The sequence below is a fragment of the Gobio gobio genome (assembly GCF_949357685.1).
Source record: "Gobio gobio genome assembly, chromosome: 15".
Classification (NCBI taxonomy): domain Eukaryota; kingdom Metazoa; phylum Chordata; class Actinopteri; order Cypriniformes; family Gobionidae; genus Gobio; species Gobio gobio.
The window spans coordinates 33,814,947-33,829,408 of record NC_137108.1 but is presented as its reverse complement, the minus strand read 5'-3'; the positions used below and the strand labels follow the sequence as shown (position 1 = coordinate 33,829,408).

General features: G+C 38.5%; 2 protein-coding genes across 2 annotated transcripts in view; one reads left to right on the top strand and one right to left on the bottom strand.

The window, feature by feature from the left end:
- snap91a (synaptosome associated protein 91a) overlaps positions 1 to 3,957 on the top strand; it is a 73,169-nt gene extending 69,212 nt beyond the window's left edge. Inside the window, exons 20-26 of the mRNA XM_079836593.1 lie at positions 857 to 1,105; positions 1,197 to 1,221; positions 1,460 to 1,553; positions 1,637 to 1,723; positions 1,808 to 1,915; positions 2,760 to 2,854; positions 2,938 to 3,957. Coding sequence (XP_079692719.1) covers positions 857 to 1,105; positions 1,197 to 1,221; positions 1,460 to 1,553; positions 1,637 to 1,723; positions 1,808 to 1,915; positions 2,760 to 2,846 — 650 coding nt within the window. The 3' untranslated portion in view covers positions 2,847 to 2,854; positions 2,938 to 3,957. The remainder of the gene's footprint in view (positions 1 to 856; positions 1,106 to 1,196; positions 1,222 to 1,459; positions 1,554 to 1,636; positions 1,724 to 1,807; positions 1,916 to 2,759; positions 2,855 to 2,937) is intronic.
- Positions 3,958 to 4,809: 852 nt separating this feature from the next.
- Positions 4,810 to 12,257, bottom strand: prss35 (serine protease 35). Its single transcript, XM_079836401.1, has 2 exons — positions 12,048 to 12,257; positions 4,810 to 7,164 (listed from the first exon to the last, which is right to left on the bottom strand). The coding sequence occupies exon 2, from the start codon at positions 7,149 to 7,151 to the stop codon at positions 5,880 to 5,882; it is 1,272 nt and encodes a 423-aa protein (XP_079692527.1). The 5' UTR covers positions 7,152 to 7,164; positions 12,048 to 12,257; the 3' UTR covers positions 4,810 to 5,879.
- Between the last annotated feature and the right edge of the window lie 2,205 nt (positions 12,258 to 14,462).

The window sequence follows — 14,462 nt, the reverse complement described above, 5'->3', positions numbered from 1 at the left end:
AGACCTGCTGATGTGTGTTGCCAGTTTTTGGCTTTCCAATGCATGTAGTAAACACCCCTGGATGCCACTTTTGAATACCTCATGAATGTTATGATAAATGTGTGGATCTCAATTTTTTTGTTTTATATGTGCACTGCCGTTCAAAAGTTTGGGGTCGGAAAGATTTTTATTTTTATGAAATTAACACTTTTATTCAGCATTAAATTAACCAAAAGTGACAGAAATCTTTTGTAACATTTTAAATCTTTACTGTTTCAAATAAGCATTTATTTAAAACAGAAATATTTTGTAACATTGTAAATATTCTTTTGAATAGATCTTTTGAACTTTCTATTCATCAAAGAATCAAGGTTTCCACAAAAATATTAAGCAGCACAACTGTTCTCAGTGCACAACACTGATAATAAGAAATGTTTTTGGAGCACCAGATCAGCATATTTGTTTTTGATATTGATTTCTGAAGGATCATTTGACACTGAAGACTGGAGTAATTTAATCACAGGAATAAAATACATTTTTAAATATATTAAAATAGAAATCAGTTATTTAAAAATGTAGTAATATTTCACATTATTACTGCTTTTATTGTATTTTTTTCTAATCAGATAAATCCATTATTGGTGAGCATAAGAGACTTGTGAAACAATAAAAAAAAATCTTACTGAACCCAAACTTTTGAATGTTAGTGTATATTTTATTTTATTGTTGCTGTCTTTTGTTTTACTCCTGTTCTGTTACAGTACATCTGCCCTGGTATATTATGGGATTGCTGACAAGTTGAATATCCAAATTAATTCTAGGCTAAAATGGTCTCAATCCATGTTGATTAACCCACTCTTCTCTATGTCAACGCCAGTGTTTGACGGATTAGGAGACCTTCTGATGCCAGCCATAACACCTCAGAGCACAGGCGGGACCCCTATGGCTGCAACGAGCATGCCGTTGGCTCCTGGAATTGTGCCCACCGCTGGGCCGACAATGGCGCCAGCCATGGCACCGGCCATGGCACCCACAATGGCACCAACATTGGTGCCCGTAGCAGCTGCCCAACCAATTAAACCTATTGGAGGAGACTTAGACACTTCACTTGCCAATCTGGTCGGAAGTATGTATGGGACATAGATGGACTGATTGTGTAGGAAATATTGTACCCATGATGCTGACTCAAACTTATCTTGTTTCTTCCTCTCTTATAGACTTGGGAGTGGGAAGCCAAAAGAAGTAAGTTCCGTGTCAGCGAGTCTCTATGTCCATGTTGCTTCAGGAACACCTATTAATCTTGTCACTTATCCGTAATGTCTATTCGTGAGCATGAATTACTCAACCTGACCCGTATTGACAATTCATTTGGACTGTTATGGCATCTTGATTGATTCACTCTTCACTCTGAGTGGCCCTAGAGCTGTGTTTATGAGTGATTTACACATTACGTTGGCTGACAGCTATTTGTTTTGTACAGGGACAACCAGTGGAATGAGAAGAAGCTCACAGGAGGAGCTAACTGGACCCCTCAGGTCGCCCCTAGTATCTGGGGCTCACCTAGCGCTCCGATGGTAGCGGCTGTTTCTTTCTTAAACACATAACAATGTTTCTTGTACTGTATATCTTATCGTGTTTCTGTTCCGATTATGTTTAGTCTGGCTCCGCCCCTGGAGCCCCAGGAGCTGCCGCCCCACCTGGAGCAATGGCACCACCCATGGGAGCACAGCCTGGCTTTGGCTTGGTGAGAAATAATTTTTTAACATGTTAAAAAATCTTTGTATTTTGCACTTATTGTATGCACTTATGGATTGATGTTTTGACTCAGCCCCCAGCAGCAGCAGCTCCCATGATGCCTCAGTCCGTGATGATGGGTCAGCCCTTGATGAGACCACCATTTACAGGGCCAGCAGCAACAGGAACACCCGGAGCACCAGTAAAGAAAATACACTAAAATGCACATGCAAACATTGTTGAAAAGTTGACATGAAATGGAATTCGCAGTAGTCATTTTTTCCCTATTATGACATAAGCGAGTGAAACAACTTATTTAATAAAAAAGAAATGTAGGGCAGCACTTAATTTTGTCCATTGGGAATTGATTGGGTCATTGTGGTTTGACCTCATGTGAGTGACAAGTTGTCCCTTGCAATATTGTCCCACCTTTGTGCAAGTAAACACGTCATCAGAGAAAGAGGGAGGGGAAGTTACAATGGATTTGTCCATTTTTATTTAATGGTGACTATCAACAAAATGTTGGAAATATTTGTAAACAAGTTTTTTTTTTTTTTTTGGTTCATCAGCGATAATGAAGAAGAGGTGAAAAATGTGCATCATGACAATTATTATTTTCGGAGATCAGATTTTCAAAGAACAGTTTTCACATGTTTTATTAATATATTAATACATTTATATAGAATTGTTAAAATATTTGGTTTAATTTTACACTTTCTTGATGAATGTTTTTTTTTTTACTGACTAAAATTATATTAGATTATAGACTAAAACATAGACTAAAAGATATTTTCATCAACAAAAATTAAACAATAACACTTTGCTCTATATACCATTCAAATGTTTGGGGTCTGTAAGATTAAAAAAAAAAAAAAATGATTTTGAAAGAAGTATCTTGTGCTCGCCAAAGCTGCCTTTATTTGATCAAAAAATGACTAAAATTACTTCTATTTTTAATTTATTTAAAAATGTAATGTATTTCTATAATGACAAAGCAGAATTTTCAGCAGCCATTACTCTTCCTCATGCACCTTTTATTTCCTCAGTTGCCTCCAGGACCAGCTGCTCAGAGCCCCAAAAAACCTGCCACCAAGGACCCACTTGCAGATCTCAACATCAAGGACTTCTTATAATTTTCCAGGTATCATCGTCTCACTAATGACTTCTTAATTGAGGCACCAAATCACTTAGTAACATGACATTTTCTCCATGCTGTATTTGCAGTATTTGTTTTCTCAAATACTGAGCTCCAGTGAGAGAGATCTGCTGTCTGTTTACACCCCCAGACGCCTGAGGAGCCTGCAGCTAGATATCCACTGACCCCGCCCCGCCCACTTCGCCCCACCCAGAATTCCCGTGTCATGTTGTAGCACAAACTGTGAAGTGAATCGTAGAGAAAAATGACGATGTGTTTATTTCAATGTTATCCTTTGATTTGAACGAAACAGAATAAAATTACATTTAAAAAAAAAAAACACAGATGAAAATGAAAGATTAAAAAAGATTCTTACGTATGTCAACTTTTTCCAGTGTTTAAGTCTGAAATGAATGATGTGTGTGTGTGTGTGTGTGTGTGTGTTGATCCCCTCAACTTTAATTCTGGTTCCTCTAGGACTTCCCTTTTGGGGTCGGAGGTCCTAAACAGGTTGTTCAAGCGCTTTCTGTTGTATGTTAGTTTTGGAGCAGTGTGCAATGTATCATTTGCAGAAGGTACTGTGTATATTATCCTTATTGCTGAAAAGGTCTCTCCTCTGCTAAAATTTTTATCTGTGGACAACCTATTGATGTGAACCTGGTAATCGGATTATACGAAATGCTAATGTCATCTCCCATCATCGACTGACATGTTTGTTTACAAATATAAATATATGAAATATGAATATATATATATGAGTTATGTATAAATTAATAACATATCTAGGCTCCTCTATAACATTTTGGTGATTACATGTAATTTTTGTATTTTAACTCATATTATTTTTCATATATATATTTTTTGATTCTTTTGTTTAAATTGTTTAGTTTAATTTAATAGTCAATGCGTTGTCAGTTCACTGTTTACATACTCTTTATGGATATCGCAAGAATCTTGAGGTTAACCATTATGGATAACCTCAGCAAATTTGGATTTTAATTCCACTTGATCTCAGTGCTAGAAATCTCAGATGATCTCTGAGAAAGGCCTTTTGCAGTATCTTAAAATAACAAATATGTACAGTAACTTGTTCAACTGGTGATGTTTCCAAAAAAAAAAAAAAGCCCCAAGATTTCAAAGTTGTAGTCAGTGGTATGCTGTGTTTGAGTCTCATAGTTACTTGTGCTTGTATGAAATCCAAACTGAAGATGGTACATGTAGTGTTATTTTGTATAACTGTAGAAGAACCCGTTCACATGTTTGGTTCTAAGTCCTGCCCTCTCATACTACATTATGAACCCCTGACCCTTGTTTGTTATACGTTATACGGTTGATTCATGCTCCCTCTGTTGGTGAGTGGTGGTACTGTAGTTTGCACAGCAAAATGGAGTGTGGAGGAGATATCTTACAAGAAAATAACTGATAGTAATAAGGTGTAGGTTCATTAGCAGTGATAGACTCTTAGATCTTTGTCAAAGTTTTCAGGAGGTCACTGTTAAACAGTGTTACAGAAAGGTCTGACTGACAGCCCTGTATCGCCGAGCCTCTGTAACTCACTCTTCCTGTTGGATCTCTCATGGAAATGACAAGAGCAGATCTTTGGATCTCTCTTTTGCAGTTGTCTTTTCCCTTGAAAGAACTTTTATTTTGATTTATTGATCATATTTGACACCCCTACATAGTGCATGTAAGCCCTTTGAGATGCAATAAACTGATGGGAAGAATTGCCCACCTGTGTCCCCCGTGTCTGTTTTCACCAGGAAAGCTCTATCAACACAAAAGAAAAGGTGACTGCAAATTTAAAGGTATATGTTCCGTTTTTTTGTTGTGCATTTAATATGTATTTTTTATATATTGAAGGGGTGGTTTCTGAAATCCTCTGCCGTTTCTATATATATATATATATATATATATATACACACCAATTTATTATAAATGTTTTTTTGTTTGTTTTTTTATTTAAAATTATAAGTAAACTTGGAAAAACTAAATGTTAGATTATGTAAGCTTGATGGAAAAACACACACTGTTTTGTCCTCTTAGAGTAGACCAATAACATAAATCTCAGTTTATTTGGTCCTTAATAACAAAGATTTCGAAAAAGTAGTACAAAATGAAAAATGATGCAATGGGATTTTGAAAAATCTATTTTATATTAAGATTTTCAATGTATATTTCCTATCAAGCTGCGTTGCTTTTCTCTTTATCATAATTGCAATCAATCATATCTAAATTTAAATAACCCTGTGTTTTGTTTTAAAGAACAACATGATCATATAAAACTCATAATACAAGCCTTACATTAAATACATACTTACAGTTCTACAGTAGGCTGTTACTCCGACAGGTCCTCAGATGTTTTATATTTTAAAATTAAATTAGCACCAAAGGTCAACAAGGGCATCTGAAGCCTAAACCTCCAACTAACTGCCTGCATCGTGATACAAAAGGCAGAAACATTTGTAAATGAAAGCCCATGAAGACAGGTTACAGTTTATCAAAGCTATCAAAGGCACACACTCATAACATTTAATAATGACAATAGCAATGATAACAAGATTAAAGAATTTCAAAGAACATCAGCACGTTGATACTCAGATGTGTTCTTCGAAAAGAAAAAAAGGAAAATAACAAACATTAAAGCTTCTTCTCAGAAAAAAAAAAGTTTTTTTCTCGTGTCTACTATGTCAGATCTAGCATTCTACTTCAAGGCATCCAGACAGATTACCAGACAAAACAAATGCCTCCCATAGCAAACAACACTGATTGAAGTACCTTTTCTAATTCAAAACAACAGTTTAGGACAGAATTAGTTCTCGTTAGGACAACTGAATCTAGAAATACATTCCTTCTAACTGATTCATAGCAAAAGTTGTCTAATAAAATAAATTAAGATATCAAAATAGCTTGGAAAAGTTCAATGGTAGGTGTGTTATCGTCTCTAGTGTTGAATGCAGCAGTTTGTGTGGTGCACAAATGGGAGGCACAAGGGTTGGTGAGAGCCGGGACAGAGGCAGTCAGATGGAGTCTCTCAGGTGCCCCGACACTGGCTAGAGTCCCCATGGACCCAGCGGCAGATCTGTGCGTACTTTAGGGGTGTGATTCGTACGGCCACATTGGAATCCTGCTGCACCCCGTTAACATCCACCCACTGGTGACCCGAGAACACGCCGATGATTTTCCGCTTCCACTTCTTCTTGCCAGGTTCTTTAAGGCGAATGTAGACACCCGAGCCGCTGGAACCGGGCTTGGCATCGCAATACTGGTACAACAGGTCGTTGGACTCCTCAGACACAGAGCAGAAGCGGTACACCAGGTTGCCCGGTCGGTCATCGTCGAATCCCGAGAAATGGATACGTCCAGCGGGCAGCTTCTTGACGGAGGGGATGACACCTAGATCCATGTACTTGGTCTTCTGCGCCCTCTTAAGCTCCAGGATGGCGTAGTCATAATCGGCCACAATGTTCTCCGAGATGCCTTTAAACCAACCCTTCGGCACCTGCATCTGTTTCACCCGAGTCCATCGGAACGAGGGCTGTTCAGACACTGTGCTGCGGCGACTACGGTTCCTCCTCCCTTTGCCTTTGCCCTTACCCCTACGTTCGTGCTTCTCTCCAATCTCTCCATTTTCATTGATTTCTTCCTCCTCTTCTTCATCTTTCCTCTTGCCTTTCCCTTTCCTTCCTTTCCCTCTCTGGCCTTTCTTCCGGCGGGAACGCTCTTTCAGCACGCCGACGCTGAGTTTCTGTACCCCATCTAGGTAGTCCGTACCATTGTGGATGCAATGAGCGGCCGTCAGGACGTGTTTGGGGGACACCAGCACTCCAGAACAACCTGTGGAGATCTTCACCGATGTGGAGAAAGGATACTTCATGGAGTACTGCTTGTCAGTGATGGTAAACCTCGTATCCGTGCCATAGACTTCTCGTCTGCGGCGAGAGCGCAACCGAGAGCCTCCCGTCCAGTCGTCACTCACGTTTAGCTCCTGTACGGTGACGGTGGTGAGCGTGCGTGTTCCGTTGTCGTACATGGTCTCGTAGGACAGTAGCTGCTCCAGATCATCCAGGCTGGGCTCTGGAAGACCCCGCTGGCACTCAATGCCACATATCCCATGGAGCTCCCTCTGCGGCTTAGCCAAAAACTCTGAACTGTCTAGATGCACCGTTTGCTTTTCTTGTACCAGTGGTACTTTCCTCTGTGGCCAGGTGTAGTCATCGTCACCTATGGGATCGTCCACGGCTGCAGACACCAGCACAGCCAGCGCTGAGATGGAAAGTAGGAACGTTAAGGGTACCGGGCCCATTGCAGAGAGACCCCTAGACCAGACAGAAAGAGAGAAGGAGAATCAATATCACCTCAAATATAGTAAAAGGCTTAGTTCACCCCAAAATGAAAATTATCCCATAATGGCCTCAAGCCATCCTAGATGTATATCACTTTCTTCTTTCAGCCAAACACAATCGGAGTTATATTTAAAAAAATATCCTGGCTCTTCCAAGCTTTATAATGAGAGTGAATGGTACCATTTTTTGAAGTCCAAAAAAACACATCCATCCTTCATAAAAGAAATCTATACGGCTCCAGGGGGTTAATAAAGGCCTTCTGAAGCGTAGGGATGCGTTTTTTTGTACGAAAAATATCCATAATTATAACTTTATAAACTATAATCACTAGCTTCCAGTAACAGCTGTACACAAGTCTAGTTCTGGCGGAAGACTACCCTCTAGCACAACGCATGGCGTATTGACGAATGCGGAAGTGGATAGAGCAAAACAAAACACTGGTCAGGAATTAGAAGATTAGAAGTTTTAAAGAGAAATATTGGAGGAGCTTGAGATTGTTGCCCAGCCCTAGTTGTTTGAACCACAAGAGGCCAACATCCTACTTTATACACCGGAACTCGACTCTCTTGTGAACGTGCGGACAGCCGTTACCGGAAGCTAGTGATTACAGTTTATAAAGTTATGGATATTTTTCTTACAAAACACATCGCTTCTCTCCAGAAGGCCTTTATTAACCCCCTGGAGCCGTATGGATTACTTCTGGGGTGCCTCGAGGACAGGTTTGAAAACCACTGCTCTAGGGTATGCCTACAGTGCACGTGATGTAAATTTTATCATTAGGATAGTAGTCTATGCATATTGTAGATGCACAGATTTGTCTAACCTCGCATAGCCTATGTCTGGCACATGTATTTAGATTTTTTTTTTCCTTTCACTATCTAATTGTATCAGTAATATAATTTAGCCCGGAATATAAATGCAATATGCATGCAGTAGCCTATATTTCTTACAGACTGTCCTACAAATTTATGGACCTCATTCCTGGTCCCGGTCCCAGTCCCAGTACTGCGCATTTTGGATGTCTTGATTATTTAGCACTCCTGATTTATTTTATCATCTCTTTAGTAGAGACCTGAAATGTGTTTCAGATAAGACTATAGTAATATTAAGGGGGCCTCCAGGTGGAGCAGGGCTGGAAGCACTGAAATAGGGAACAGATGATTATATTAAAGGGATAGTTCACCATCATTTACTCGCCGTCATGTTGTTCCAAACCTGTATACGTTTCTTTCTTTTGTTGAACACAAAAGAAGGAATTTTTTTTGTTTAAGGAATGTTGGAAACCCGACATTTGACAGCACACATTGGCTTCCATAGTGGGAAAAAAATACTATGGAAGTCAATGGGTACTGTCAAATGTCTGGTTTCCAACATTCTTCAAAATATCTTCTTTTGTGTTCAAAAGAAACTCATACAGGTTTGGAACAACATGACCGTGAGAAATTATGACAATTTTTTACTTTTTTGGGTGAACTATCCCTTTAATACAGTCATGACCACTAGGGGGAGACAAATAATACAATTTTGGAGCTCTATTTCAAGACCCCTGAGTGTACATACAGTACACCCTATTCTCCATCCTCACATTCCACAGATATTTAGATCCAATCCTAATGTCCCTGTTAAATCAACAATAGTATTCCCACAGATTCCAAAACATTTTTAAAGAAATAAATAGTTAAATAATTGTTGAATGCCAAATTTGCTGCATTAACTTTCGAGACTAAACAAATGAGTCAGATATATACGCAAAAAATATGCTTACATTTAAAAATTAGTCCTTAAATGGTACCGGCTGACAGAAAATATCTGCCTTTAGAGGGAAATGATGCTGCCTGTGGAGACTGGAGGTTTGTGGTCGGGACTGTAAGAATATTGACCCTGTGGGTCAGAGCTTTTTGAGTCAGTGGTTTGGAAACGTTTCCTACTGTCTTGCTAAATGTCAGTAATAAGTATATACTTGGGTTCTGCGGATGGTAACGCAATTGGTACTGTTACCAATAAATAGGAGTATAAAATCATATGATAAAAAAACAGACATGCACCCACACACATATGGATACACAAAGCTATCTAATCAGCAACCTACCTCCGTATTCATTTGTATCTGGTAACATCTCTTACTGAAAAGGTTTTAGATATGAGTGGATTTTGTTTTTCCACCAAACCATAAATTTGCACAGACTGTGATGAAAAGGTGCTTGATGCAAGTCGCATGAAATATCACGAACTTCATAAATCATGCACATGAATATTGGTAACAAAGCAGTGATTTTAAAAGGATACCACGGTTCCCAGAGCTGTTAAACAATGCATTTCCATGACTTTTCCAGTCATTTCGTGGGTGCAGGATAAAGATTTTCAAAACATTCTGCACTGAGCATAAATATAAACAAATTTGCATAAATATATAACGAATTCCATTCATTTTTAAAGATTGCATACATTTCCATTAACTTTTCAGGCCCATAAATCACAATTTCATCCAAGTATCCGGATATTTTTAGGTTCAGAATAAGATAAGGTAAACACAGCAGCAAATATTATTACTATTATATACATACAGTACTATTAAAACAAAGTCTTCTGGGGTCAGTTTCACTACAGTCAATAACTAAGACACAAGATGCCAGTGGCATTCGTTTGAAGAAATCGCATTACGAGATGGGTGTGTGATACAAGAGAGGCATGAAAATAACTCTCATACAGCCTTGGCATTGACAACAGCGACTATTCAGGAATATAAGACATTCAGAATAAAGTTTTTCAGAGAGCCGTGAAATGAGTGTAAATATAATTACATTAATTCTAGGGATGCATGATATATCGGCCACCATATTGGTACCGCCTTCCGTATTCAACTTATGAAAAAAAGTGTACCTGGCGAGATGAATGACGTCGGGCATAGTGTAAACGTTTTGAACTGAGACATTACACTTTCTTCGTAAGTTGAATACGGAAGGTGGTCCACCGGAAGCTAGATGTTTTACTTTATAATGTGTTATATTATATATATAACATGGATATTATATTATATTATTATATTATAATATGGATATTTTTCTTACAAAAAACCGTCGATTAGCATCAGAAGGCCTTTATTAACCCCCCGGAGCCGTGTGGAGTACTTTTCTAATGGATGGATGCACTTTTTTGGGCTTCAAATTTTGGGCAGCCGTTCACTGCCATTATAATTAGCCAGGATATTTTAATATAATTCGTCATATACACCTAGGATGGCTTGAGGGTGAGTAAATAAAAATATTTTAGCAGTGATACAGTTAATACAATTAATATCATTTCAAAATTATACCACAAGCATTACAAAGCAAAGGTGCACGTATAAGTGCAGCATGATGGAAATGAACCCCATTCACAAAAATAAATAAATAATAATAATTCACGCAAGCACAAAGCCAAGCATTTCACAGTCACCATTCTCACACATTCATCATGTTAGATTGCTGAGCACTACCCAAGGAAAACACAGACTGCAGCAACATTTTCTAATCAGTAGCCAGTTTAGGGATGGCGAGCGGGGGTTGAAATATAGATTGCTACTCCATTCTTGATTCACTACATTTTCCCCGGCAGAGCTGGAATCCCTCTCCTCCCACCTCACACTTCCCTGACATGGCGTCGGTGTGGATTATCTGCATCAGCCGTGCTGTCTATGAGAATCAATCTGCACAGACAATACTGTGTAGCCTCAGAGGAAGTGTGAGGGGAAAATATGTGTGCATGAATGTGTGGCAGGAAAGTTATGGATTCAGGCAATGACAAATCAGATGTGTCCCTACTGGAGTGGGCCGTGAGAAGGGAAGCACTTACTGAGGTCCAAACAAATTCCAGTAAGACTATGATGGAAAATGTGCAGACAGCCCGGGCCTTAAGCAGTCAGCGAAACCGACAGACTTAGGCAAACTTGGTCTGACATGTAGTCTGATCTCTCAATCAACAGATTATTTTTTTTTTTTTTCATAAAATGAGCAACTGCAATCCGACATTCCTCCATCACTTCTAAAATATCACTATGATGTTTCCAATGACATTTTCTCTGTATAGGCTACATCTAGAGATGCTAAGATTAGTGGGCTTTTTTAAAAAACTTGCTATAGTTGAAGAAGCAGAAAGTTTCCCCTCCATGACAGCGTCAACCCTTTTTCCATTACAAGGCACATAAATCTCAATCTTGCACATTTGTAAACTTTTCAACCAACTTGATCAACCAAATGGTGGCGCTATTGGTCCCATTTCATATTGAGTTTAAAACGGATTGATTAATTCAAAGTTGCCAGATCTTTAAGTGCATGTCTTCTCCCAACTGTCAATTATCCATGGATTCATAAATATTTACACCAACGATGTGAAGTTTTATATGCGGGGTAATCATCTCCCTTGTATACAAATGATTATGCTAACCATGGTTTCCACCAAGACCTCCACTGTATTTTTTTTTACAAGGGTTGGTTTAAAAGTTAGTTTGGTTAGATTAGGGGTCTTCAAAGTACCCAACTGCCATAATTATCATTCCTGATGGGCCGTCATATAGTTGTACATTTACTTTTTTAATATAGGCTATGTATAGGCTACAAAGTATTCAAAGCATTTTCTCACAACTGTATGAACTCCCTAAACTCTCATAATTTTTTTTTTTTTATTATAGCCCATCTTTCAAAGAAACTTTGCAACCCATTACTAAACTTAAGATGCTTCTGAATGATCATGACAATGTCACTTTATTGTTTTCAAATGTTAGAATGATGCAAAAAGGTATAGGCCTAAACATGTTAAATATTAAGAAAATGAATGAATGAATGAATGAATGAAAAACCCTCTGGTGAAAAGCGTCATACCTGCTATCATTCGATTGATGGAGATGTTCAATCCGTAAACAGATGCTTGTTATTTAAGCAGGAAGCGTCTAAAAGTTACTTCATCTCAGAGGTTTTCTGTTGGATTGGCTGATAGTCCGTTTCTTCTCATATCTACCCCACCTTCAAGACAGGGAGAGCTCAGAGACGAAGCCCTTGGTAGGAATTACACTTGACGTTTAAGGGAAAGGGAGGAAAAAAAGTCCCAACAAGATATTCACAAAGAGTTTCGTATATGGGAGGGACCATCATGCTCTGCAACGATGGAGCGGAGAAAGTGAAGTTGAGAAAGCGTTCAGCACTTGATGAATCATGGGATTTGAATAGGATAAATCTTTATTTGACAATTCAATGAGTCGTTTATGTCCAGAATTCAAAGGGGCTTTCCACTGATTCGTTCCACCGAGCGCACAATAGCGCAGCAGCGACTTTATTGTGGCTCGGTTCCGTTCCCACATCACTGGCACTTTGGTCCCGTGTACACGATGTGGTAAACACGAGAGCAGGGGGTCTGCGAGTCAAAAGGACGCATCTACATTTGTGTGCACACATCTATGCAGATTATTGTGTGGTGAATGACGTCAAGCTCCTTTTGGTCTTGATCTATTAGATTATTTGGGGGGAAATTACAAATCATGCAAAAATCGACTTTCTGTGGAGATATGTTTTCAGTTTCTGATTCATTTTCATATTTTTTTGTGAGGCTAAAAACATAAATGTGGTAGCTATACATATTCGTAGATAAAAAAAAAGGTAGAAAAAAGTCTAATGAAAAAGGATGAACTACTATTTTTACATTTTTAATTTCAAGTCAATTTTGAAGTAACAAAAATTGGGTCTTATTTTATTTTAACCCTTAAATGCATAAATGTTTCAACAATCATTACATATTCGGGTCTTTAGCGACCCAGATCTATCACGTCACGTCATCTGTCATGATAGGCCTAATATAAAACTCTTCTGATATTAGAGTAAGATAAAGTAGGCTACCTTTTGGAGCTCGGAAGGGTTCAGTTTGAGCAGATGTTTTATACAACCATCACTATCCTCGTCAGAGCTCATTTCAGTACATTCAGCATCTGGCTCATATTCGCAATCTCAAATATATATTCTCAAAACTATCATTTTCAACATCTTCAAAACCAATATTTTGTTTGCTGACAGCTTCTTCACCAGATCCACCATCAAGTGACAGTGACACTAATATTGTCCAGTACTTGCTCTGCAGTAAATCAGAGACATTTCAAGTTTTGCTGATGAAGTTATGCTATCTTTTGTTTTTTGCCTGCAGTAACTATGAGTGAAACGTCAATGAATCATTGTTCATCAGAAATTGCCAACTTGTGGAATAAAGGTGAATTGCACTTATTTAACAACAACAACAAAAAATACTTACACTATTACATATCTCCGGTCATTAGCGACCCAATACAATTTTTACAAAAAATGAATAAGAAAACAGGCATTCTTTTATCGTCTTGTTATATTGTTCATAATACTAAGAAGGTCGATGTCTAACTTTCAAAATTAATGACGAGGAGGGTAGTCCCGGGTCACTAAAGACCTGAGGTATGTGTTTAAGGGTTAAAGAGGCCACCAAACTACTGTTGTGAGACACTTCACACAAACTGCCACAAATTCCTTTCCTGGAATGAAATTGACTGCTGGAATTAGAAAGAGGCAGAACTACCTCTTGCAAGATCTGACTTTCGTTGCATTCAGGTATTGCCTTTTTTATTGTTTCTGTTTTTTTTTTCTGATTTCCAAGTCTCTGTCCAAAATCAGAGTCAGGGAATGGGTCTGCCTTTCAGTCTTCCACAATGCTCACATCAGCATCCTTCACAGCATTGTGAGGTTCTCTGTCAAGTTTGAACAGAGACAGGTGATCTCACTGCTTTAGACTGTGGCCTCCACCCTCCAATTTAAGAGAATGTGCCCCACAATGATCATCATGTGCACTCTCTTTGTCAATACAAGATGTATTGTTTTTTTCTTTTTCGCACATTTGGAGGATTTATTTATTGTATTTTGAATGATAAGAGTCATGAACACAAGACAAGACGAGTTGGATCTGTTTGCACAGCAGAATCAAACTCTTATCTTCTAAATGAGAGCCACCTCTCTCTCTAGTAGCATCTGTACTAGCCGTGAAGCTAAAAATATCATTTCATATCTAACAGGACTCATAAATTGTTACATGAGTGTTTGGAGTGTCCAAAAAGAATGGCCTTGGGGGATATTTATGCTCATGGCTGTAGTTGCATAGAGGATTCTTTTGTCAAAGGAAGTCATCTTTTCATGATCCAGGGTGAACCGCTTTTGTGCAGGCGTATGCTGTTAGAAGATTGTGTCATTGAATATTGCAACTATAGCGTTTGTTTTGAGCAGTCATGGCCA